This window comes from Solea senegalensis, linkage group LG9 (genome assembly GCF_019176455.1).
Source record: "Solea senegalensis isolate Sse05_10M linkage group LG9, IFAPA_SoseM_1, whole genome shotgun sequence".
NCBI classification, from domain to species: Eukaryota; Metazoa; Chordata; class Actinopteri; order Pleuronectiformes; family Soleidae; genus Solea; species Solea senegalensis.
The window spans coordinates 9,807,754-9,829,135 of record NC_058029.1 but is presented as its reverse complement, the minus strand read 5'-3'; the positions used below and the strand labels follow the sequence as shown (position 1 = coordinate 9,829,135).

Sequence of the window (21,382 nt, the reverse complement as noted above, 5' to 3'; positions counted from 1 at the left end):
GGAGCTGGTACTCAATAAAAATAGGTTCATTCGTAACTTCCATTCCTCATTATCTCCTTTATAGTTGTTTTAATTATTATTTTTAAATAAATTATCATTATCACTACTACTACTACTACTACTATTGCTACCCAGTGGTGTACACAGCCACTTCGAAGGGTCAGTCAGTCAGTCAGTCATCATCTAACCGCTTTATCCTCCACCAGAGGGTCGCGGGGGGTGCTGTGCCAATCTCAGCTACATCGGGCGATAGGCGGGGTACACCCTGGACAGTTCGCCAGTCCATCGCAGGGCCACACACAACTAGAGACAAACAACCATTCACTCTCACACTCACTCCTACGGTCAATTTAGAGTGTCCAATTTACCTAATCCCCTCATTGCATGTTTTTGGACTGTGGGAGGAAGCCGGAGAACCCGGAGAGAACCCACGCACACACGGGGAGAACATGCAAACTCCATGCAGAAAGGCCCTTGTTCCAACCGGGGCTCGAACCTGGGTCTTCTCGCTGCAAGGCGAGAGTGCTAACCACTACACCACCGTGTGGCCCACTTCGAAGGGTAGGTAGCGAAAATAAAAAAGGCACCTTTTTAACACAAAGTGGTCATACTTGGCGCAGATGGCAAGGTTTGTAACGTTTATGGCATTAGTACAGAAGAATGTGTTGTACGTATGGCTCAGAAAAAGCGATTTGTAATCGGGACAAAAAACTAAGTTAGAGGCAGTTAGGGACCACAGGTCCTCAAAAAGCCACTGACTCACATTAAGCTGGGTGTTAACTAAATAAACAAGATCATCAGTGACATGAAACCACCTGCCACAGTGGCTGGTGGCCAAAAAAAAGTTGACTTAAGGTCCTGTAAGGGTGTGTGAAAAGTTTGTTAAACACTGCTCTAGAAGATACTTAAGTGTGTGTCTTGTGACTCAAGAGGGCACCCCCACCCCTGTGCACGTCACTGCTAGTATGAGACCCTCTGTTCAGACTTCTGATATCCTTATTTTGTGTTTCAGTGCTTTTCAGCAGTAAAAAAAAAACAAAGGATGCAGTTTTCATTTCAATAAAAGCAAGATAAACCTGTACCGCAAAGAAATAAAGCCCCAAAGTACGTTTGCTTGAATAAACCGGATTCATTATCCTGTCGAGCTTGTGACGTCAACCGTGTCGACGTCACTAGGTTGACGATTGCGGAAGCAAGTGGCTGCTTTAGCAAACCAAAACACAAGGACTGTTTTCGTGTTAAATGTCCAAGTAATCCGAAATAACCTCAGATATCGCTTTGACTCGGTCGGTGCAAGTCTCGTGTTGTGTCCCTGTGTTTGTCGTTGACGACTGGGAAGTAGCTGGAGAGCCGAGCGACTGAGATGGAGGTAAATGTTCACTGTCGAGAAGTTAGCGTTAGCCAGTCAGTAGGTAGAACAGCCGTGTGTTCAAGTCCGCTCACGGTATCGTCAAAATACTTATCGCCTTTAATTGTGAAGGGAATTCGTAACTGTGCCAGTGTGCAGCAGGTTAGGTTAGGTGCCCTTGGTATTAAATTACGTTGAACGCGGATGAAGCGTCTATACCTAATGTCACATTCCAGGCTTGCATTTATCCAACATGCAGTATATCATCATTTAATAAGGCTGACACTGACCTCCCTGCCCAGCCATTCAGTGCGATTGTGTACACTTTGATACTTTGAAAAAACAACAACAATTTTACAGCTGACATTCAAATTAAACTATTATTAAAGGTTGATGTCTTTGTGTGCCAAGCTTAAACATGGCTCCTAATAAAAAAAGAAAACGTGATGGAGCATTTTCTGTCAAAGATTCATGTTACAGTACATTTCTCCTTTTTCCTTCTTGCTAAAACAGGATGCTGATGGCAGCAGAGCCGAGTCTCCGGCTCAGTCACCAGCTGCCGGTGCAGCCAAATCAAAGGTACCGCACACAATTTGGAACAACACCTACTATACTGTATGTTTTGATGGGCAATTCAAATGGGTGCTTAATGGATTATTGTGGCTGCCCTTTCTTTACATTGTATTCTCAGCTGGACACACTGGCCAAAGATGACCTCATCAAGTTTGCCAAAAAGCAGATGGCTGCCATGCAGAAGATGAAGAGCAAGTGTTCAGGTATACACACAAACACACATATAAGTATATATATACTGTATATATGCTGCTACAGCTCATGTTTGCATGTGTCTCTTACATACGTGATCTGGTGTTTCTTTGTGACGTGATCTTTCATCAGATTTGGAAAAAGAAGTTCAATCCTTCAAAGAGCAATCCAAAAATGGCAGCAGCAGCAGTTCAGTTGACTCCACACTGATACAGGTTTGTTTGTAGGGCAGCATCTCATCACATTTCTGCTTTGAATATTCATGCGTTAACATGTATAGTACTTAATATGGTAATACTTCATGTGGTTGTTGTTGTGTGTCTGTAATACTGTAGGAGCTGACCGAGAGGATGGATGCCTTACTGCTGGAGAAGGCAGAAGTTCAGCAGAGTCTTGCACTGTCTCGTAAAGACCTAGAGATGACCAAGCAGAAAGCCAAGGTGAAAAATCAATCATTTCCATTGTGATAAATATCCTTTATTCCAGTATATTCATTATGACACTGAAATATTAAGATATGTCTCTCATTGTTATTGTGTGCAGGATGATCTAGCAGTGCTGCAAGGAGAGCTGGACCATGTGATAGAAGACCATCAGAAGAACATCAACGCTCTCAAGAGCAGTATCGAGGAATGTAACAATAAACACCAGGAGGAAGTGGCTTTTTTTCAGAATTTACTGAAAGAACGAGAAGAGAGTGACAGGGAGAGGGAGAGTGAAAGGGAGAGGCAGCGACAAGCTGAACAGGCCAGTGCAAAAGAGAGTGTTGATGAAGTTCGTCGCTGTTTAGAGGTCGAGCTGCAAACCCTTCGTGCTGAACTCGAAGCTAACCGGGAGCGAAAGACCCAGGACATTGCTGAGTTTCAGGAGAGCCACCAAAGGGAGTTAACAAAGGCCCAGCAGGAGGTGGAGAACCTCAAGGAGGAGCTGGCTCAGAAGAGTCTGCAGCACGAGGAGGAAATGAGGGCTCTGGAAGAGGATTGCGAAATGGAGAGGCACCGTCTCCTGTTGCTCCATGAGGAGCTGACTGAGCAGCTCGCTTTGAAAGGTTCAACAGCACTTAATTTTTACATTGAGATCACTAACATTAACTCCTGTTGTTGTTACTGTTTGAAATAGAAAAAAATCACCTGTTGAAGCAATCACTCAATGTATGACGTACTTTGAATTACATGCTGGCTGAAATATGTGGCTGGTTTTTTTTTTTGTTTTTTTTTACAGATAGCTATCTGCAGGATGTGCAAGAGGAAGAGGAAGAACCTGCACGTGGTTCTGGGATCGCCAAAATGCTGGCGCTGTCTGGCTTAAATCAGGGTGAGTCCAGCTTCGGTGAAGGAGAGGAGACAGAGAGCGGCAGGTTGACGGCAGCTCTGGAAGACCTTCAAGCCCAGAACACCATGTTACAGGATGAGCTCACTCTGCTCAGTAATGTGAAGACTGAGATGGAAGCTGAGTTGGAGAAGATCAAAGAGGAGTTCCAGATGGAGAGAGAAGAGCTGGAGTTCAAAATCGATGAGCTGCAGATGAGCAGAGAAAATACCTCCACTGACCCTGACATGACCCCAAATCCCAACAAACAACAGCTCCAAGAGGAATCCAAAGAGTTAGGAGTAAATCCAGAGGAGCAGCAGAGGCTCACTCAGGAGCTGAGGGACCAGTGTGAGACTTTGACCAGGGAAAGAGATTCTGCCCTGGCTGAATGTCAACACATGAGGAACATACTTCAAGGTGTAGAGACAGAATTGGTGGAAAAAACAAATGATTTTGTTTGTCAGTATGAAGCTATGAAGGAACAGGGAGCTAATAGTCTGCAAGAACTCCAAGGCAAGGTTGAAGAACTGAGCAAAGAGAAAGACACACTGTTAGTGAGGGTCAAAGAGGTTACAGAGGAGAACAACTCACTGTTGGAGAACATGGCAAAACAGAATGTGGAAGCTGAAGGTTCCCCGGGTGAAGACCAGAAGCTCCAGGCATCTGTAGAGGACCAAATGAGTTCTGTGTGTGAGCTCAAGCAAACCGTGGAGAAGCTAACCAGGCAGAATGAGGAGATCCTCTCACTATTGCAGATGAATGAAAACATGACCCAAGACCTGAGAGAGATGCTCAGCACGCTGACTGAAGAGCGAGACAAACTGCAATCGCAGCTCCAGTTACGAGAAGAGGAAATGCAAAACGTGGGCAATCAGAGAGCCAAAGAATTCGAGAGGCTGTTGGACGAGAAAGAGAAGGAGTTGGAAGGCGTGAAACAGGAGAGGGAGGATGAAGTGCAACACCTGAACAACGAGAGGGAAAAGATAGAATTAAGTCTGAAAGAGGAGATGGAAAGAATGCAGGCAACAGTTTCTGCTTTGCAGCTGACCATAAAAGAGATTGACAGAGAAAAGGCTGATCTCCATCAGAAACTGGAAGAGGCATCATCGGTGCTTACTAAAGCTCAGGACGAGAGGGAGCTCTTGGGCTCCCAGCTGACAGCCCTGGAGGCTCAGCTGGAGCAGGCGATGTCTGAAAAGCATCACCTAGAGGTGAAGTTGAACTCAGTGGCACAGGAGGCGGAGCAGGCCCACACCACCATCGTAGCACTGGAAGAAAACATGAATGAAGCTCTCAAAAACTCCATAGAGGATGCAAATGAGCTCCGAGCGCGTGTGGATGAGCTGGGAAAGGAGAGGGATCTTCTGAAGACAAGACTAGAGCAGGCTCAAGGGGAGAGAATAGAGGAGGTTCAGGAGGAGGTCCAGGCCCACATCAATTGCCTGGAACAAGAGAGGAACCTGTTGAAAACCAACATGGAGGAGTTGGTGAAGGATATTGAAGGCCTGCAAAAAGACCTGCTGGATATGAAGTCGGTCAATGAGAAGATTAGTGAAGAGAACCAAAAACTGCAGACTCAGATCTCTCTGTTGGCGGACGAAAAGGAAGTGAAGGAGGAAGGGGAAATTGAGAACATGGAAAAGGAGAGAAGAGAATACAGAGAACAGCTCACAGAGAAAGACTCGCTTGTATCTCAGCTGAGGAGTGAAATTGCTGCTCTTCAGGTGAGTGCAGTCATCATTAGGTTTCTCTTAGGCTGCATTTACACTGCAGGTCTTGATTTGAAATTCCGATATGTTGCCTATATTTGTATAGTTTTGGAGAAAACTCACATATTCTCACATAAAAATGCATGAGACTGATCTGAAAATATGTGAATCCATGTGTTTTTAAACTGCCATCAGATATGGGTTATATCTGATATCTAATGGATTGTCTAAATTACTAAATTTGTTGACGACAAAAAAGTCATTGACATAACAATGCGTAATGAATTAATGATAAATTAAATCTTGTAGTTTGCTGCTTTAAAATAATAATATAAACGGTATGTTATTTAAATGACAATATTTTATCAATAACTTTAATTTCCTTTTTCCTTATTTTAATCTTTTAATTATTTTGCTTTCCTCTGTCTCACCTTAGGAGTCTGCTTCTCAGTCAGCTTTGTCTGAGGAAAATGCTGCCAATGAGATTACGACAAAAATGGGTAAGGACTTGAACGATGACTGGGTGATGTAAACGGAAAAGGAAAATCGGTAATTTTTTGGCGGAAAAAAAGTGTACTTTTTATTTCCTGGTATTTATACTCCAAATCTCCCAAATACATACACACAAAAAACGCTGCAGGCTGCTCCTCTGAGTACTGTTCCCTAATGCATGTATGTCTGCGCAAATCACAATGTGAGAGAGGGTGGGGCAAAAAAGAGTCGAGAGGAACTGAGTAAATCAAAGCTCCTCAACTCAAATTGCTTTGAGAAAAAACTAAATTTTAGCAATTATATAAAAAAAAGGACATGTTCATCATGTGTTTATGTTAATATTATGCCAGTGGCGACAAATTAACCAGAGACAAGGCTGTGTTTTGTGTAAAAATAATTCTTCCTAAGGACCCCACTTGGGGATGTGACAGCGCAGCTCTGCTGTCCTCTCAACCAAAGAGATACAAACATGTGCACAGCTTTACAGTGACAGTATTATCTGATTATTTGCAGCATTTGGAAATGTAATGGTATAGTAAGCCCAAATGTGAACATTGTCTGTTATTGAGTTGAAAAGAATTCATATTTATTTCAAGCTGCATTATATTCTTAACATGTGATCCTGTTGTTTACATGTTTCTGACCTATTAAGAAATAATATAGGTGTTAATATCAGTGTTTAATTCAGAGATCAAAACACCTATTCCTTTCAGCACTCCTGGAGAAAGGAAACAAAGAAAAGGACGAGAAGATTCACAAAATCAAGGCAGTTGCCGTCAAAGCAAAAAAGGAGCTCGACATCAGTAAGAAAGAGGTAAAGAATTACACTTATGAAATGGAAATATTTTCTTTATGTCTCATTTTCCCACCAGTGGTGAGATAAATGATTATAAGCAGCTTAAACTGTAATATACTTCTTTTTTTTTTTTTTCTTCCCAGATTGCATCCCTCAATGGGGAAATAGAATCACTGAGAGCAGAGAGGGAGAAAGTGAACAGCTCTATGAAAGATATTATTCACGGTGCTGAAGGCTACAAGGTAAGACGAGGGATAGAAAAACGACCAGTATGTTTCACAGAGACAGCTAACTGAAATAAATGTCTCAGAGAAGCGTCTTTAAAGTAATAGATTTGACTGTAAATGGTTTACATAATTGTGTGCCAATAAAGTTAAAATAACTAACTGATAAGGGTAATATTTATGATTTGCCATGTTCTAATTTGTGGTTGAAAATTGCAGAACTGCTGTCATTTGTATTAAATGTTCATAATGCGATAAATAAATAAATAAATAAAAGAACACTTTTATTTGTTTAACATTTGATTAATTCCCCATTTGTTCCTAATTAAAAGTGGAACGTGGCTGTCTTAAAAAGCAGCCATGTGTGCAATGTTACTCCCAGTGGTTTTCATAAAAGGCGCCCAGACTGCTCTGTGCTTTATGACTGAGGCTCCATTAGAGAAGAAACCACTGTATTGTGTCTAATGAGAGTTCTTCCTCCATCTATACTCGAATGTAAATGCAGCTGATATTTGAGATTCATAGTGTTTACCTTCATCGAGCTGTTCAACCGGCATCCGGTAATGAATGTGGTTGTGTGTGTGTGTGTGTGTGTGTGTGTGTGTGTAGAATCTGCAGATAGATTACGACAGGCAAACAGAGCAACTGGATAAGGAGAAAGAGAAGGTGGAGGCAGCAGAGAGACAGATTGCGGAGCTGGCCAAACGACTCAGCAGTGCTGTCGCACAGGTAACAAACACTCAATCAAACACACACACACACACACATACACAAACGCACGCACACAGGCACTTTACCAGTTACAGACGCAGAAAGTGCTTTTGTCCACCAGTAAATCTAAGCAGCGTCACCTTGTCCAGCAATTCATCTCCCATACACGTCTCCCATAACTCAGTTTCCAGCTGATTAACAGTGAGTCATTTTAGCCAGCGACACTTTACCCAGCAATGCTTGACAGCTCCGCACCCTCAAGTAGCTCATTAGATGTGACTGGGTGAGCTTGGGAGAAGTTGTGTTTATATACCCTCCTCTCCTCAAGCTCATAACTGTCTCTTTCCAATGAGAGAACAACAGATCGGTAAATGGAGCGGCGTATAGCTTCCATCTGCTACGTGATGGTGCAACAGCATTTTCTGAGACGCAGGTGTGTGATCACGGGTCTCGGTAGGGTTGGGCAGACTAGAAGCTCGACGGGGATCTCAGACTACGTCTGGACATCTCTGTTTGCCTATCATAGTTTCAGTGTTGGGCTGACAGATGATGGGAGGAGGCTGTTGCCAGCGCAGTGCTCCTTGCAGAGCGAGCCCACAGAGGCTGCCGCTGTCAGATTTGCATGAGTGACTTTCAATCTGTGCATTTTCTGACGAAAACCTTGTATCTGTAAGTGGCAATATTTTAAGATTTAAGCGCGGCAATATGTATCTATATATATTTTTTAATGTGACATTCATGTTTTTTTTCAATTTGTGTGGAAAATGTTGGGGGGGGTTTGTGTGAGATTGATGTTTGTATGCAGCAAGAAGGTAGATGTGATATTTGTAGAAGTCATACAAATGTGGAGTAACACTGGGATTGTAAAAGACCTTAGAATGTAAGAATATTTTTTGTTTTACCTTTTATTTAATAAAATTCTCTTTTTCAAGTGTTTCCTGGCCAAGACAGGCAGCAGCACAGTTACAGGATCACAATCATAATCATAAAAAACCCCACACAACATAAAAAGATAATATCAAAATAGAATATTGTAAATAAAGTAATTCAATTTATTTAACACTAAAATCACAGAAACAGATACACAATCGAAATAGGCTAATCCACAACATGCATGATAAAGGTGCAGGGTCGATGGGAATTTACTAAAAGAGTTGAACAAGCTCTTGGGATCCTTCAGTCAAAAGAAGGAAAAGGCAGAATATCTTACTGGATATTATTTCTTGTAATTAAAATGACCATTACTTCTCATCGTCGGTGTAAGTAATGCCTTTTAATGTATTATTTGTTGAGATATACGCACATTTGTCTTTCGTAATCTGTAACACTTGATGCTTTTGCAGAATGAGATGCTGTGCAGTGAGAAAGAGGACCTGATGGCTGGTATGGAGACCGCTAGGACCACAGTGAGACAGCTGGAGGCCCAGAACCAAGAGCTGCAAAGACAGTCAGTCAATCTCGACAGAGAACTGCTGGCTGAGAGAACTATGAAAGAACAGAAGATAAAGGTAGACACATTTTGATTTACACTGCCTTAATTTTAAGCATTGATCTAATTTTCACACACTTTTTTAACTTTTTTTCTTTTTTCTTATAACAGAAAAAAAAACATGCTTTAGGGAAAACTAACAAACCTGGTTCTGTGTTTGTGATTCATTCATTACATAACATTACATTTACAGAAATCAAAAACCTCCTTTGTGTTTGCTCGCCTCTGCAGGACTTGTCATCGGCTGTCAAGGAGGTAGAAGAGCTGACAGCCCAGCTCCACAAGCAGCAGCAGCAGTCTCAGCAGACTGCTCAGCAGCTGGAGCAGCTACGCAAGGTACACACACACACACACACACACACAAAATGCTTCTTAGACACTTGTGTTGCTCAGAGGGCCTGTAAGGTCAAGTGGCTGGAGTAGTGATGGCCGGCCTGCAGCCACAGCAGCACCTCTCAGAGAGAAAGAGAGCAACGCTAGCCCACAGCACCGGAGCTGCTGTTGCTGCTTTTCCATTAGTGGAGACCTATATAGTACAGCAATGCACTCAAAAGCTGCTCGGAGGCTGACTTTGTCATGTGTCCATATTGTTAGTACAGCCCAGCAAACATGTTGTTTTTATACTTTATTTTTAGATTTTCTTTTTTGACTAAGATCCAATAGGATTCACTAATATTAATATTAATAGATTCTGATTAGATAGCAGTTACTTTATAGTAGTCATTTTTCCCATAAATGTCACCAGACTTGAGTACAAAAATATGTATACGAATAATTACATGCAAAGAAATGTAAAAAAGACAAAAAAAAACATTGAATTGAATTTGAATTGAATTAATTATCCATATGTTTTATTTTAGAATAAATAATGTGACTGATTGATAGAGTATTGACGAGTCTCTCTGTCTCTAGGAGGCGCAGCAGAACTCACTGCTAGACATGGAGATGGCCGACTACGAGCGACTGGTGAAGGAACTCAACACCAAAATCTCAGAGAAAGATGAAATAGCTGAGGAGCTGAAGGCCCAGATGAACACGCTCTCTCAGAAAGAGGACACACTCAAGAAGGAAATCGGTATGGACTGGTTCATGCTTACAAACTAAAACCTGGAATAATAATAATGAGAAAGAAAAGCTTTAAACAGCTTGAATCACAACACGATTCTACACAAATGTAAAACCCTAAACTGTTCGGTTCAATGCAATCGAACTGTATTTGTATAGCACCGTTTCACAACTTGCATTATCTTACAGCAATTAACATAGTACGGCCAAGAAGACCATATAATATTATAGCAAAACTCAACAGTTCCCACATTGAGAAAACAAACTCCCCTTTTACAGCAATAAAAACCTGCAACACAACTCTAGTTTGTAGAGTGAGGTTCCTAAAATGACAATAACATGTATCCTGCAGGTTTTAGGAAAACAAGTCTGCTTTCACTAATAATAAAAATTCATCCACGTAACTGCCAGCGTGTTTCCTGCTCCACACTGTCACTGTGTATATTGTGAATAATCTGTGTGTGTGCGCACGTGCCTGTGCATCTGTATCTCTCTCCAGAGGCTTTGAAGTCCCAGTTAGAACAGGGGGAGGAGAAGACCTCCAAGACGAAACAGCTGCTGGTGAAGACCAAGAAGGACTTGGCTGATGCCAAGAAACAGGTCTGTTGTGTGTGTGTGTGTGTGTGTGTGTGTGTTTCTAAGTGGGTCCCACAGGTTTTCCTGACAGTGTGTGTAATATCATCTGTGCCTGATGAATGTAAATTGTGTAATCCGACCATGTGTGTGCGTATAGGCCATAAATGTAGAGAAAGCCTTGAAGGGTGTTGGGAACAATGAATCATTTTTGGGTGTGTTGTAGTGTATAGGTCTACGTTTCCACCATGCATATCTCACTCTGTGTGTGTTCATGAGTGCAGGAGAGCTCCCTCATGATGCTGCAGGCCTCTCTGAAAGGAGAGCTCGAGGCCAACCAGCAGCAGCTAGAAAGCACCAAGGTAACACCGACAGCAAAGCGTCTCTCTGCTGTTGCAGTTGTTGCATGTATTAAAATGTGTGTGTGTATGTGTGTTCATGAAATTAGATAGAGGTGTGTGATCTGACAGCAGAGCGCCATCGTCTTCAGGAGCAGCTGAGGTCTGCACTGGAACAGCAACAGAGAACCAGCAGCTCCCTGCAACAACAAATCAATGGCCTGCTGAAAGAGAGAGATGATGCGAAGGTACAGCGACAGTGAATTTTTTTATTTGAACCACATTTTACATTTTATATTTTATGTTCATCTCCTCTTAATCTTTGGGTTTATTCCAGGCTGAGCTTGTGGCAACAACAGGCGAGTTTGAGAGTTACAAGGTGCGAGTTCATAACGTCCTCAAACAGCAAAGGAGCAAAAGCACCACGCAGAGTGACGGTGATTCTGGCAAACAAGAGAGGTAAAGACAAGGCTTTTTTAGGGCTTTTTTTTTTCTTATTTGTCTATTTATTTCACTGTTTACTCATTGTAGTAGAATTATGAGATTTGAAATTAAGTTATTTTAACCCCTGTTATTATTGTTTTGCTCTGTGCATGGGTTAATGGTGGTTGTTATTGTTTTCTATGATGTATTAAAAATGTGGTGTGCAGTAAAGGAATTATAATCCTGCTGCTACACTATTCAAAATTGGGGGGACTATTTATACATAAGGCTACTAACAGTGGTCCTCAAGAATGACAACCTCTAACCCCATTTACAGCATTATTAGAATTTTTTAAAGAAATCCTTTAAAAGTAAAACTGCATTTTAAGTTAATAAACCAAACTAAGCATCGATTACCTTTTCACATATTGTGTAACACTATTAAAATCCATTCGCAGTGTCAGTCCTGGAATCAGTTGTGACAACAACACATGATGGTTTTTCACATGATGTAAACCCAAGTGGCAAAATAATGGCCATGTCACACACAAGGAAGAATTAGAGTGTTTGATTTTGAATGGTCAATTTTTTTAGATAAATTGCATGCAGAAACGTAACAACATGTGCTTAAGCACAGCAGTGACTCGCGTGTGTGACATGAGTGTGATGTGTTCCCTGCAGAGAGCAGTTGTTCTCTCAGATGGAGCAGTTGAAGTCCAGGCTGGCAGAAAGCCATCAGAGCCTTCAGAGCAGCACGGCAGAGCTGCAGCAGCTCCAGACTGAACATGACACTCTTCTGGAGAGACACAATAAAATCCTCCAAGAAACTGTCAGCAAGGAGGCAGAACTCCGTGAAAGGTAAGCTGGATACGTTTAAAGAGGTGGCTTTTTTTGTGCTCACGTGCTTTCTGGAATGTAACACGCTCACATGTGGTGGACTTACGGTAAATCTCTCCATGTATCGTCAGTGTTGTTGTCGTGTTGTCAATAAGATGTAGGCTCACATGCTGGTAGCGTCAGGTTAGGCCAGACAATTTACTCTGCTGTCCTTCACTGTTGTAAACCATTGCCGGCGTTTTCCTCTTCTTACTCAGCAGTCTCTAAACACTCTAATCACTCTGTCTCCACCCCCAGGCTGCTGTCAGTGCAGTCAGAAAATGTTTCCCTGCGGTCTGACCTGTCCCAGGTTCAGGCTGACCTCTTGTCTCAGGTCGAGGCCCAGCGCCAGACGTACAGGGAGCAGCTGAGGAAGCTGCAGGACGATCACCGAGCCACTGTGGAGACCCTGCAAAGCCAACTCACCCGTGTTGAGGAGCAACTGTTCACCCTGCAGAGCCACAACAGTAAGCGTTCAGGCAAACTATATAACTATATAAGTCCATTCAGGTTTATCACACTGCCGAATCTGAAAATCAAGGAGTCGTTGTATAGGCTGAGGATACACGTATCTGTTATTTTACTAAACAGCTGAACAGTCAAGGTAACTGCTGCCTGAACATACAGGACAGGAATTAGCTTCAGAAGTGAACGGTATAAATGTTTACTTTCTCCCTTGTGTCAACTCTCTCCTATGAGAGGAGTTATGGGTGAGAGGAAGGGGGAGTTTGTCAGATGAGCAGTGCTGGAATCACATTCATCACCTCCCACACAGCTGCCCTGTGGAATCAAACCGCAAATGCACACATAGTAAAGACTTGGAATGGCAAGTGTGTGTGTTTTTCCTCTCCGTTACCTTGGCATGGGCAGGTGTTGCTGAGGCTTCTTAGCTTTGTTCCTGCCTCCAGTTTGGCCAACAGCTCACTGTGGCATCTGGAGAGATTCATTAATGGCTTGCAGCTGCACACCAGGATTAGTCTGGTTCATAGAGCCAATATCAACCTTAATTGAGAGTCATATTTAAGCCTTTTGCTGCTATATTGGGATTTAATGGCAATTACAACACAGACAAATTCACATCAGTGTTTCTCAAATTGTTTTTACTGGTCTCGTAAAATATTTTGTTAACCATTATTTGCAAAGTGATCAATATTTCTCATCATGTTTTCCCTAGTTTGTTGGTCCGTTGTGTTGGAATTATGTGGAATACATTCTTCGTTTTTATTTTTTAGTTGTGTAGTCCTTTTGAACTATGACATCTCTACAGTAACACAGAGCAGACAAACCATATATGAGGGGTATTACAATTATTTGTAATATGCAACTTCACTGTTAGATGTTATCATGATGATGCTAGATAATCCCACGCATCAAACATGAATTATTTTTGACAAAAACTAAAAATACCCATTTCACAAAATGTTGTGGCTGCAGCTGTTTTTTAATCAAAAAAGCGAGGATTGTTGTGTCACTAGGTTTAGATTGATAGAGCTAATATTTTTTTGTCTAATTACTTTTCTGATTAACAGTGAGCCGTCATTGTCTAATGCATTAACACTCCGTAAAACAAGCAAAACACAAATTATGTAGCAGGACTTTTTCATCTTGGTCATGACTTCACTGAGCTGCGTGGAGTGAGGCAGTAGAGTGCCAGACTGTGGGCGGAATGGTGAGGGGACTGGTTAGGAGTCTGGCCTCTTGGTTCAGGTTCAGGTACATTAATCACAATCTTCTCTTCTGTCCACCCACTCTCTGTCTCTCTCTCTCTCACACACACACACACACACACACACCACCCTCATCCTCTTCTCTCCATGCTTTACCCACTTGTTGTTTACAACAGCTGAACTGGACAACTCAAAAGTGTGTCTGGTGCCCCCTCATGTCACAAAGAAGTAGGACACCGTCTCACATCTTTGTGTGAGATTTATTAAAAATTCATAGTGCAGGATAGTGCATATTTCTATGGTGGTCCAGAGATAATGGCTCGAAATTGTGTTGACATTTCTTTGAATTAGTTTTTTCTAAGCCATAGTAGTTACAGGAGAGACTGACTAAATAAGCTATGTATTGAATTCACTTATGTATTAAATGCAATCTTATCATATGTATCCCATTGTTTACTGAAATATGCTGACATTTTGAATAACATTTATTTTGTTCTTCATCAAACCTTACACCTTCTTTCAGGTGGAGTAACGGTGCATTCCGTTCGTAAACCTCTGGCATCGGATACCCGCAGAAATACAGATCAAAACCAGTCGGGACTGGGACTGATGTCCCTGAACGACCTTCAGTCTATGGCCAGGGAAGAGGGTGAGGGTATGGAGACAACTGAAAGTGAAAGCCCCTCTCCTGCACTTGCATCTCTTCCCTCTCTAGAGCAGCTTCTCACGTCTCCGGATCCCAAACAAGGTGTGTTAAACAACAGAGATGCACTATAATATAACTTCCATGTCATAAACGTCTTGTTTGTGTCAAGATGCAATTGTGTAAAGGAACTAAAAATGTACTTTTACTCTACACTGATATACCATTACCTAAATGTATTTGCATTAACCTCCACACCATGTACAAATCACGTGAGGCACACACTCACACACTTGGGTTTGACATCCATCAACTTTTATAACCACTGTCTTCACCAGTGTCTCTGGTTGCATCTCTAGAGCCATTTGTGTGGTCGGTGGAGCCAACCAAAGAAGAACTAAGTCAAAAGCTGAGCACAGCAACCCGCAGCATGGAACATGTCAACAGCCTGCTTCATGAAACCGAGGCCACCAACGCTGTTCTCATGGAGCAGATCACTGTATGTATCATATACACAGGCACACGCAGACAACATAACCAAATCCGTTTACTTTCACAAGTTCAGTTCATTAATTGACACAATGCTCATTTTGAATCATTTGTAATAATGAAATATTTTTTAAGCATTTCATGAATACAATTTGAAAGTCCCCCTCTAAAATAATGATTCTCTTTTATACATTCACTTGGCAACACAAGAAAGCACCAAATGGGAAACTGGATCTAGAAAATGCTTGTTGTCCTGTTTAGTAACTAAGACTTCTTCCAACTATACAATCGGTTGTTTTTGCACTAAATTGAGTTAACTCTCAAAGCAACACTCCCATGAAATAACAGCTTCTAAATCATGTCGGTGAGTTAATTTAGGTGTGAGAAGTATGTAAGTGTGCCACAATCAGGCTCAGCAAGTTTATGCTGAAATGAAGGCCAGTAAAAACATTTCAACTCTTTTCTGACATGAACTCCAGGAAGTGTCTGTGGATTTGGGTTAGGACATTTTTTGGAGATTATTGTTCACTTGTAGTAGGACACTTGCACTGAACTAGACAAATCTATGGAGGATCCATCCATATTTGGGTGGGGGTGAGGTGGATCCTCCAAACATTCTAATGCTGCATTCTCAGGAGCTCATTCGAAGATAAACTGGAGGCAATACTTCGGAGCTGGCAGAAGAATCCTTGCAGAATCTCTGAAGTGACATCTGCACACATTTGCGTTCACACATACAGACTGTCCAGACAATCTCCAGAGTTTAGTGTATGTATGAAAGCAACCTGTGTAAGCTTGATGAGCAGGTAAGGGAGCAATGAGAAGTGGGTAACTTCAGGATAGTCAGAGAGTGGCCTAGTAGTAATGCTGAACTGAGGTCAGTTTAAAACCTTAGAAGCCATTAAACATCAACTTTCATAGTGGCATATTTGCTACAGTACTCATCCAAGTTATATAGCACTGCTTCAAATACTCAGCATACATGAACCCAAACCAGTGTGGAAGATTTATTTTTATTTAGGTGAGGAGATAATCATACAACTGTCATGTTATTGCAAAATTAGATCTGATGACCAGTCCACCAAACAGTTATTAAAATGACCGATATGCCCCAACGGTGACATCAAATAGCCTGGAGTTGTTCACAGTCCCGTCTTTGTCCAGGAGAAAGTAGAACTTGTGTCCTTTGACCCTGAGCGGGATGAATGAATGGGACTCCTGTCTATGGGCGTGACAGGCAACCTCAGACAGTGGGACTGTGATTTTCTGCCCTAGGTCTGGACCCAAGGGTGACTGTGTGCAAACTGTCACCATCTTCCCTCCCCGGTGTAAAACCACCTTGCTGACAGAACGACGGCAAAATAGAGTCCCGACGCTCACGATCACTGCGCCTATAGCCAGGCATCCGAGGGTGAAGCCGTACCTCCAGGTGTTCGATCCTAGGTTCATCTCAAAACTCCACATCCCAGCCAGCCCTGTGGTGGTGGTGGTTTGCGCCTTGGCTTTCCCTTTATCTGAAGCGCCCCCAGTGTTTCTAAGCCCGGTGAAGGCGAAGTGAGCCATGCACGTCCAGAAGACGACCTGTCCGCCACAGAAGAGTGATAGGAGCCGGAAGAAGCGCGTCTTGTCGTGCTCGAACAGGGTGACATCTTTGGAAGGCTGGCTGGAGGTGGAGAGGCCGCGGCGGGCTGTCAGCTGTTTGAGAGTGGCGTGACGGCTTGTGTGGACGCATATCCCACGGCTGAGACCAGGAATACATGTGACCCACTTGGACAGGACGGCACTCGGTGAAGTCTGAGTCGATGTGGACGCTTTTCCAAACAAGTTGACTTTGTGTTGAACATTAACGAGTGCGAGCTGTCCGGAATAAAACCGCGACAGCCCACACAGCAGACGCTCCAATCCCATTGTATTCGATTTTAGTTTAATCCAGCAGACTTTCACATAAATACTGCATATCAAGTTCAGCGTTTATCGTTGAAATCAGCTCTTTAATGCAACCGTGAAAGTCCTCGGAGCGCCGCCATATTTAATGTGTGACGTAGCCTTTCCCACTACGGAAAGTACGGAGGATCAAATGTCTTTATTTCTCCTCTCCTCTAACCCTGACCCAGTACTGTAAAACAACCTAAATACACTTTTTAAGTTCAATAACAACAAATGTTGTTATTTAATAATAAATAACAAACACTTTACATTGTACACGCTCATGTTTTCCTAATTGAATAAAGCTAGAGAAAACATTTCTTACAACTGATGTAACGCTGAATACTAATACTACTTAAATTAAGCAGTTTCACTTTATTTTGTGTCACTTAGACATGAGGCTATTGGTTACCTGATATTTCTCATTAGATATTTTTCATTTTATGGCAGGAAGAGCACAAATATAATTCATATTTTTGATGTTTTAATTTTGCCAGTTCTAGAGCCCTGATATCAGGCTAGCTTAGTGGCATGTCTTGTTGGTTCTCTCGTACAGACACAAAGTTTACACACACACGTTTACACTGCTGTGAAAATTGTCTTTTGACCAGAGAATCTATCTTGTTCACACTACAAAAACATTGCAAACGTTCTTGTTTCTTTCTTTTCACCTGCTAGCTGTTGAAAAGTGAATTGCGTCGCCTTGAGCGAAACCAGGAGAGGGAGAAGAGTGTGGCTAACCTGGAATATCTGAAGAATGTCCTGCTGCAGTTTATCTTCCTGCAATCTGGCAGTGAGAGGCAGGCACTTTTGCCGGTTATTCACACCATGCTGCAGCTCAGTCCAGAGGAGAAAAGTAAACTGGCTGCTATTGCACAAGGTACAGTATGAACTACGTGAAATGACGTCGACTGCTACGTTTGTCTGTGCAGTGCAACCAAAAACGTCCAACAGGTCACTGTCATTTTGTCAAAAAGCTTGTTTAACACTGACAGTGACAATGAGTTTGGTGGATTTTGGTGCTTCTTTAATAAATCATCAAAACAATAATTGTAAATATAAATGATTATAAATTGCTTTCATGCACAACTCCTGAACACATACAGACAGCGGACATCTTTTGTTCATTTTCTTGGGTATTAACCAGGTGTTTTTGGCTTCCTCTTGTGCAGGTACGGTGGAGGTGTCCGGGGCTCGGGGCTCAGGCTGGTCCTCGTATTTACACAGCTGGTCCGGAATTAAATAAACTTGACCATCGACAGATCAACAAAAACAATAGTGCTCAGGCCTTACTGGGCCTTTTCTGTGAAAACTGCACCAGGCTGCGATGTTGTGCACTTAAAACAATTTAATTTGCTTGGAGGTTAACTGGGGTGTTTGGTACAGAACAGAATGGACCAATGAATGTTTGAAGAAAAGACTGTGATGGTATCGGGGGGTAGGGACGAAATCAAAAACATTTGGAATGGTTACATGAGTCTCTTGTCAATGATTGTCAAGCTAGCATATTCTGTCTTCCATAATCATTCAACTGAAATGTACTTTAATATATAACAGTTGCTGGGCATTATTACATTTACTTGAAGTGGACCTCAAGGCATCTGAAAGCTATGATCATTTTGTGAATGGGGTGGGTATATGATGTTGTAAGAGCAACATTGTATAATGTGGGCATATTATGGTATGGAGGTAGTAATCATCTGTTCAAATGGCATAATGTGAGTATGATATTCAGATGTTTGGTTGTTGTGCCTCTGATGTGCTTGTACTGGGAAGCACAGTACACATGAAGGACTTAACTCGCATTTTAGCTCTTTTGGGCAAATTAAGACATTTGCTTTAAATTTTTTTCTGTTTTAGGTGCATGTTCAAGTGTAGAAGGCTGAAAATGTAGCCCTTTTTAAAATCTTATATGCCTTCTTGTACTAACAGTTTTTCTGGAAGGTAAAACGATACACGAGGAAACCTCTACGCTTGTGTGCTTTGGAAAACAGTCTGCAGTATGTGTGATTGAGTCGGTGAACTAAAACACACTGTTCCACTAGTGTGGTCCATTTGACTCTGTCGTTAAATCACTTAAAGTACAAAGAGATTCACATCAAACATTATCGGACTCACTTTATCAACATAACTGATAAAAAAAAACAATATTACCTGCACTGACTGTGCAGTTGTTCCATTCACTGTTGTCTTAAATCAGAGGAAGTTGAAACTTCCATTCATTGTTTGCTGTAGAAATTAATAGTATGTGAGTTTTGTTCAGTTTTCTGTGTAATTAGTTTTTGTCTGGGTTTTGTGTGTGGTTGTTATTAATGTATACAAAGCTATGTTAATGAGTTCTATCCTCAGTTTTGGAAATCCTTTATGGTTTTGTTGTGTTGATGTTAAACCACACCTGAGCATGAGAGATTTGTTGCAACTTTATGTGAAGGCAGCTGTTCAGTCCTCGTGTTACTTTAAGCACATCCACCCCTGCTGAAGTGTCCTTGAGAAAGACGATCTGACCTCCCTGTTGAACCTGAGGGGAATTATGATTTCACTCAGAAATCCAAACACGCATCCACACACTTCTCCTTCCAATGATGATGAGAACTAGCCTGTTCACTATCTCATTCCACTGGCAGCTTTTAATGGAATTAATTCAGCACGAGTGAATGTATTTTTATTAAAGGCTTTTATATTAACGAAGGTTTGTTTGCAGAAGCTAAGAATAAAATCATACCTATAAAATATTATAGAGTGAAGTCCTGAGCTTTTGCTGTATGTTAACTATTCCCTAGCACACACAGTGCTCAGGTTTATGTTGAAATTGTATATGAGGCGACCGCTAATTTCAGAGTTTTTGTGGTTCATTATTTACTGTAAACAATAATAAAATTCAACATTGATCAGAATGTTTGTAGTGACTTTGCATTCAAACACAATATTCACTTTAAAACTATACATGACATGTATATGCTACAGGTGAAAAGCTCCAGAAACGAGTGGCTGGTAGATGAACAGTGAAGCACAACAGGGATTTTATTCACTCTTTATGGCTTCAGACTTTTAGGTAAGCTACTTTTTTTTGCTATGATATTTGCTATGAAGTGCTGATCCCTCTTGGAGGAGGGAGGGGGTTTGAGGCGTTTCCTTTTAAGGCAATAAATGTGCTTTCGGTGTCATGACGCAGACAAGGGAGGAAACAACAAATAATAACTGACAAATCTGCCACTGGAAAGGAATGGTAAACATGTCATTATGTCCTCACCTCACTGTCATTATCGCCTGGCAGACCTAAGCATTTCTTAACCATGTTTTCTTGTCTATTATTTTTAACATGTTTTATTACCCTCTATTTCCTTTAACTGACGCATTCTTTCCAATTAGCTTTGCTTTTTCTTTTTCTTCTTGGATACTTGGATACCCACCACCCGCCATGTTGAACGTCTCTTTGTTTCCAGAGTGAAAAGTAAAACTTTCCATCCACAGTGAAGTGATGTTTCACGTGTACACGCGACTGCAGTGGATTTAGGAGAAGCAGCAGAGGCGTCAGCTTCTCCACCATCACGTTTACTGTGTTGTTGATCCACAGACACATTTCTCTCACTGTGGTCGTAGGGCGGATCTCGCAGCTTTTTCGGGCTGTAAAATCCGAGCGGTAATTCTCTCTCCAATAGTGGAAACTCTCACACTGAGCGAAAAGCTGCTGGAGATGCACAACAACACAGTAAAGGTTTCCGATGGTTTTCAAAGTAAAAGCACAGATATTTCTGTGGCCTGGGCCTACATGTGACATCCTCAGAGGTGCACGGACCAGACATGCATGCCAGGCAAATGCTTGGGGCCCCCAAATAGAAGGGGCCCCAAGCAAACGACGTAAGAGTAGTGTCATGAAGGGGCACCCCCAAAAAACATAAATAACAAGGCAATCAGGGATGGCAGACTTCACCCCATTTACGCAACAAGCCTCTGTTGGTCATATTGGCATGTGCGGAAACACGGACAGACAAACAGACACACAGAGCCACTAAAAAAACAATACTTAACTCCCACTTCTTGTGGCCCCCCGAAGAACCAGTCCTAAGGATTAGGATTACTGCTACATCAAAACCACCTTAATGGGTCCCATTCCGACTGGTGGGAGGATTGGTGAGAAAACACACTGACCAACTTGAGCCATGTCCTAAAATGACCTGTGAGTGGCAGTAATGAGACCCTCACCATTTAAGCCTGCTGGAATGAAACGAGAATAAGTAGGCCGGACAGATGAAGGGGCCCAATGAACCTCTTTGCCTGGGGCCCCTCTGGACATCCTGGGTTATATTGGCCCCGTTTACAGCCATTTTTAGGTTTTAAACAGGATTTGATCTTCTAATCTTTTGAAAATACCTTTCAACACATGTGCAATCAATGAGACTGTAGTATATCAGTTAGTAGTTCCAGTCTTTTCTCCAGTTAAATTTTTGATATGCATAGTATCTATGTACTAAAAAAGTACTAAGAGGAAAAACACAAAAACAAAAGAAAAATCCCACAATGCCAATAAAATCAAAAC

The 21,382-nt window shown here is 41.9% G+C and overlaps 2 protein-coding genes across 2 annotated transcripts; one reads left to right on the top strand and one right to left on the bottom strand.

Annotated features, from left to right (window-relative positions):
• Positions 1 to 1,155: 1,155 nt before the first annotated feature.
• Positions 1,156 to 19,739, top strand: LOC122774426 (GRIP and coiled-coil domain-containing protein 2). Its single transcript, XM_044033693.1, has 24 exons — positions 1,156 to 1,369; positions 1,862 to 1,927; positions 2,040 to 2,124; positions 2,246 to 2,328; positions 2,449 to 2,553; positions 2,657 to 3,161; positions 3,335 to 5,148; positions 5,570 to 5,633; positions 6,339 to 6,439; positions 6,565 to 6,663; positions 7,255 to 7,374; positions 8,700 to 8,864; positions 9,077 to 9,181; positions 9,758 to 9,920; positions 10,410 to 10,510; positions 10,768 to 10,845; positions 10,932 to 11,069; positions 11,159 to 11,280; positions 11,926 to 12,102; positions 12,379 to 12,587; positions 14,311 to 14,535; positions 14,790 to 14,929; positions 17,524 to 17,725; positions 18,018 to 19,739. Exons 1-24 carry the CDS (start codon positions 1,364 to 1,366, stop codon positions 18,089 to 18,091), a joined length of 4,947 nt encoding a protein of 1,648 aa, XP_043889628.1. The 5' UTR covers positions 1,156 to 1,363; the 3' UTR covers positions 18,092 to 19,739.
• tmem223 (transmembrane protein 223) lies at positions 15,914 to 16,961 on the bottom strand. Its single transcript, XM_044033702.1, has one exon. The coding sequence runs from the start codon at positions 16,825 to 16,827 to the stop codon at positions 16,012 to 16,014; it is 816 nt and encodes a 271-aa protein (XP_043889637.1). The 5' UTR covers positions 16,828 to 16,961; the 3' UTR covers positions 15,914 to 16,011.
• Positions 19,740 to 21,382: the final 1,643 nt, after the last annotated feature.